The sequence below is a fragment of the Colobus angolensis genome, unplaced genomic scaffold, assembly GCF_000951035.1.
Source record: "Colobus angolensis palliatus isolate OR3802 unplaced genomic scaffold, Cang.pa_1.0 Scaffold133, whole genome shotgun sequence".
Classification (NCBI taxonomy): Eukaryota; Metazoa; Chordata; class Mammalia; order Primates; family Cercopithecidae; genus Colobus; species Colobus angolensis.
In genome coordinates this window covers 3,759,790-3,765,198 of record NW_012114411.1, presented here as the reverse complement: position 1 = coordinate 3,765,198, position 5,409 = coordinate 3,759,790, and the positions used below count along the sequence as shown (strand labels likewise).

The window sequence follows — 5,409 nt, the reverse complement described above, 5'->3', positions numbered from 1 at the left end:
ATCTTTCACATCCTGTGAGTATACATTGTTTTTAAGTGAAAAAGATCAAGTAAATATATAAAACCAGACCCCATTGTGAAAAAATACTAAGCAACCACATCAGAATTTTAAAGCATTCTTAACTGGGTAGGAGGATGATGGGTACTTTTTATTTTTTAATTTCTGCTTGACCATATTTGTAAATCTTATATGATATAATAGCCAAAATTTATTGAGACCTTACTATATACCAATTTATTTAAGATCATTATTCATTTAAGACTCACAAGTGGGAACTGTTGTTCTTGTACTCTTATAGAAAAAGAAACTAACTCAGAAGCCTAAGAAATTTTTGCAAGCTCATACAACTGATAAGAGATAGCCAGAACCCCAGGGTCTCTGACTTAACCTGAAAATGATACAATGTAGCTTAAGAAATATATACTCTTTGCATAATTTCTTACTTCAAAAAGAAATAGAATGTAAGCTGCTGTTAAAGTCTTGGTTTTACAAGTGTTGACTTTATTTGCCTAAAAGGAAAAAAAATAGGTATACTTACCATACAAACTGGTGAATTGTAAAAGTTGTTATGGTCATAATTACCCAACATACTGTCTAGCCAATAAAAAGGTATGCATCTTACAAAACACAAAGAACAACATTAACCACAAACTTAAGATAGAAGGAACTCCCCTGAAATCTTTTAAAACGGATATCAAATACCTGTGGCCAAAAAATGCAAATTGTTTGTCCTGGATGACTGGCTGCAGAGCACAAACAACTTCATCAACTAACTGGGAGATGTCATTTGCAAAAGGTTCTTCAATTCGGCTTTCTCTTCCAGGAAGCCTTAAGGAGTGCACTGGAGATGGAGAATCACAAGTGAACATGTACAGACAGTTGATGAGATATTGCAATGTTATAAAAGGGCTCATATTTACCTGATGGAAAAAATTTCAAGGAAATGAATGATAACAATTAAGTGCAGCGAGGTAAAAGTTTTACAATGTGCTGATAATAAGAGCAAGAGCATAAAATATAGCAGACTAAGTATCTGCTCACAATAAGATAAAGGGAACACCTAGAAGAAAAAGAAAAAAAAAAGGAACTGAAAATTCCACTGATGATCATATGCTGATGAAATGCTTAACCCCAACAACCGTTACCTATATCAGGAAAATAAAACATCAGGTTTCAGGGGTGACCTAGACGGTCAGGAGATAAGGCACTGGAAAACATTAAATTTGAGAGTTAGAACTGAGTCCTTTACACAAAGCCAAGAAACCCTAAATTCTAGACCCTCTGTGAAAAAGGTAGACTACAAATAAAGTATTTATTTTCCAAATGGCAAAGGAGAAAAGAACTTTCTGATTTTGCCTTGGCTCTGGATGGAGGAAAAAGTCTGCCCTTACCTTTTTTTAACCAAAGCCTTGTGTTTATGCAAATTTGAAGTTTATTTATGTTACCTTGGTAGACTGGAGTGCAGGTAACATAAATAAACTTCAAATTTATAGAAAGTGAAGCTGCAAAAATAACTTGAAGTGATTCTGGGCTAGTAGCACTTCAGGATGCCTAACAGAAACAATGACAAGTCATCTCCTAATGAATACACAACATAAGCATCTCCAGACTCAAACATCAAGCTGATCCCAAATAACTTACTGGCTTGCTTGCTAGAGCAAAATCTAACACACTGTAAAGGAATACAACAAAATCCAGGACCCAACAAAGTAAAACTGACAATGTCTGACATATAATCAAAACTCACCAGACATGCCAAATAGCTGGAAGATATGACCCATAACAGGTGCAGGGGGAGCATCAAACATAAGAAACAGACAAGAAATAACAAACAATGGAGTCAGCAGACAAGGACCTTAAACAGTTATTAAATACAAATGTGCTCAATAATGTAAATGAAAATGTGAACATGATAAGAACAGAAACTAAAGATTTTTCAAAGACCAAAATGGAACTTGTAGAGATGTAAAATATATGAAAAAATTTTAAAAACACCAGACAGGATTAACAGCAGACTACACACCAAGAAGAAAAGATCAGTGAACTTAAATATAGAAAAAGAAGCTATCCACAATTAAGCATGTTGGCTGGGCATAGTGGCTCACACCTGTAATCCCAGCACTTTGGCAGGCCGAGGTGGGCAGATCACTTGAAGTCAGGAGTTCAGGACCAACCTGGCCAACAGGGTGAAACCCCATCTCTACTAAAAATACAAAAATTGGCTGGGCATGGTGGCACACACCTGTAGTCCCAGCTACTTGGGAGGTGGAGGCAGGAAAATCACTTGAGCCTAGGAGGCGGAGGTTGCAGCGAGCCAAGATCACACCACTGCATTCCAGCCTGGATGACAGAGTGAGATTCTGTCTTCAAAATTAAAAAAAGAAAATTAAGTGTGGAAAGAACATGACAAAATAAATGCACAGCTGATGAGTATACCATGGTACCTATAAATCAATGTAACATAGGTGTAATTGGAGTCCCAGAAGGAGAGAAGAGAAGAGGGAAACAGAAAAATATTTGAAAAAAATGGTGGCTGAATATTTCAAAATTTGAAACTTACAAAGTTATAGATCCAAGAAGTTCAAGGAAACTCAAGCAGAATAAACAATGAAAACCACACCAAGGCTTGTCCATCAAATTGCTAAAAACACTTGATAAAAAGATGATCTTTAAAAGCAGCCACAGAAGAGAGACATAGATACAAAGGTAATGACAAAACATTTCTCATTTATTTATTTATTTATTTGAGATGGAGTCTCACCTTATTGCTTAGGTTGGAGTGTCGTGGTGCAATCCTGGCTCACTACAACCTCTGCCTTCCAGATTCAAGTGATTCTCCTGCCTCAGCCTCCCAAGTAACTGGGAATACAGGCACATGCCACCACACCTGGGTAATTTTTGTATTTTTAGTAGAGACGGGGTTTCACCATGTTGGCCAGGCTGGTCTCAAACTCCTGACCTCAAGTGATCTGCCTGTCCTGGCCTCCCAAAGTGCTAAGATTACAGACATGAGCCACAGTGCCCAGGCCATGACAGCACATTTCTTGTTAGAAATTGTGCAAGCCTGCCAGGTGCGGTGGCTCATGTCTGTAATCCCAGCACTTTGTTGAGGCCAAGGCTGAAAGTGCTTGAGTTTGAGACAGCCTTGAGACCTTATCTCTATAAAAAAAAGATTTAAAAATATTAGCTGAGTGTGGTGGTGCACATCTGTAGTCCCAGCTACTTGGGAGACTGAGGCAGGAGGACTGCTTGAGCCTGGGAGGTTGAGGCTACATTGAGCCATGATTGTGCCACTGCATTCAAGCTGAGAGACAGAATGAGATGTATGGATGGGTGGACAGAAGGAAGGAAGGAAGGAAGGGAGGGAGGGAAGGAGGGAGGGAGGGAAAGAGGGAAGGGAAGGGAGGGATTGAGGAAGGGAAGGAGGGAAGGAAGGGAAAGAGAGGGAGGGAAGGAAGGGAAGGAGAGAGGGAGGGAGGGAAGGAAGGGAAGAAGGGAAGGACAGAGGGAGGGAGGGAAGGAGGGGGTGGGAGGGAAATTGGGCAAGCCAGAGAACAATACTAGGGGGTAGGAAGGGAGGGAACGACTGTCAACCTGCCATTCCATATCCTGTGACAATATCTTTCAAAAGTGGAAGTTAAAGACTTTTTAGACACGTAAAACTCACCAGAATTCAATGCCAGCAGACTTGCACTAAAATAAATATTAAAGGAACTTCTTCAGGCAGAATAAAAATAATGTCAGATGAAAATCTGGATCTACTTTAACAAAGGTAATCATGTAAATATATATAAAAGATTATTTTTTATCATTTTGGTTTTTCCCCACACACTCAGAAGTTCTTACTAAACATTTTTTTTTTCACTTTAAATATCACTAAAAAAGGCAGCTGACTGCTCTCCACAAAATTGATAAGTAGGAAAGTGTTTTATAAAAGTAGCACAAAGGTCAAGAGAGAGGAATGGAGTAACACTCTTATAAGGTTCTTTCGTTAAAAATGAACTGGTTTAATAAAATTTGAAAGTAGACTGTGATCATTTAAAGATGTATTTTGGAAGGCTAAGTGCAGTGGCTCACGCCTATAATTCCAGCACTTTGGGAGGCCAAGGTGGGAGGATCGCTTTGGCTCAGGAGTCCAAGACCAGCCTAAGCAACATAGGGAGATCCCGTCTGTACAAGAAACTTAAAAAGTAAAAATTAACCAAGCTTGGTGACACATTCCTATAGTCCCAGCTACTCAAGAGGCTGAAGCAGGCCAGAAACAAAAAATGACAAAATATTGCTAAATCTAAACAATACTTTTTAAACTGGAGCAACAGCTCTCACTCACGGATCAGAGGACTCAATATTGTTACGATGTCAATTTTCCCAAAATGGATCTATAACTTCACGGCAATCCCAAACAAAATCTCAGCAAATTGATAATCTGATTTTCAAAGCTGTATGGAAATGCAAAGAACTTAAAACATCCAAAACAACATTCAGAAAGAAGAACAAAGCTGGAGAACTTATGCTACTTGACATCCAAGGCTTATTATAAGGCCACAGTAATGAAGATAGTATACTTTTGGAGTAAACATAGACGTGTAAATCAGTGGAGTAGAGAATCCATAAACAGACCTACACATGGACTTCCAGATATTCATGTTTTCCATGAAGGCATCAAGGAAACATCCCAATTACCCTGAGACTGCCCTGCTGCTGGAATGAAGACACTGTGTTTCTGGTATCATATGAGGCAAGTACACGGATGGGACAGAATAGAGAACCCGGGCCAGGCATGGTGGCTCATGCCCATAATCCTGGCACTTTGGGAGGCCGAGGCAGGTGGATCACCTGAAGTCAGGAGTTTGAGTCTAGTCTGCTCAACTTGGCAAAACCAGATTTCTATGAATAATACGAAAATTAACCGGGCATCGTGGTTCATGCCTGTTATCACAGTTACTCAGAAGGCTGTGGCATGAGAATCGCCTGAACCCAGGAGGCAGAAGCTGCGGTGAGCTGAGATTGCGCCACTGCACTCCAGAGCAAGACTCCCATCTCAAAAAATAAATAAATAGCCCAGAAATAGACCCACATACATGTGAAAACTCAATTTATAATTCAACTAACACTTAAAACCAGTGGCAGAATGTATAGACCTCTCAGTAAGCATTGCCAAGCCAACTGGCTATTCATGTGGTATAAGTAAACTTGGGTATCTAGCTCACACTATATGCAAAAGACTGGCTCAAATATGACAAAAATCTTTAGAATTGATAGGTGAAAAATAGGCAAATAACTGACTTGGGGTTAGGATATAGGGTTAGGTTAGGTTTGCTTTTTTTTTTTTTTTGAGACGGAGTCTCGCTCTGTCGCCCAGGCTGGAGTGCAGTGGCCGGATCTCAGCTCACTGCAAGCTCCACCTCC

The 5,409-nt window shown here is 39.6% G+C and overlaps 1 protein-coding gene across 1 annotated transcript in view; it reads right to left on the bottom strand.

The window, feature by feature from the left end:
* The window catches only part of OLAH (oleoyl-ACP hydrolase), a 36,349-nt gene that overhangs the window by 17,618 nt on the left and 13,322 nt on the right, over nucleotides 1-5,409 (bottom strand). The window contains exon 4 of the mRNA XM_011934292.1: nucleotides 703-841. Coding sequence (XP_011789682.1) covers nucleotides 703-841 — 139 coding nt within the window. The remainder of the gene's footprint in view (nucleotides 1-702; nucleotides 842-5,409) is intronic.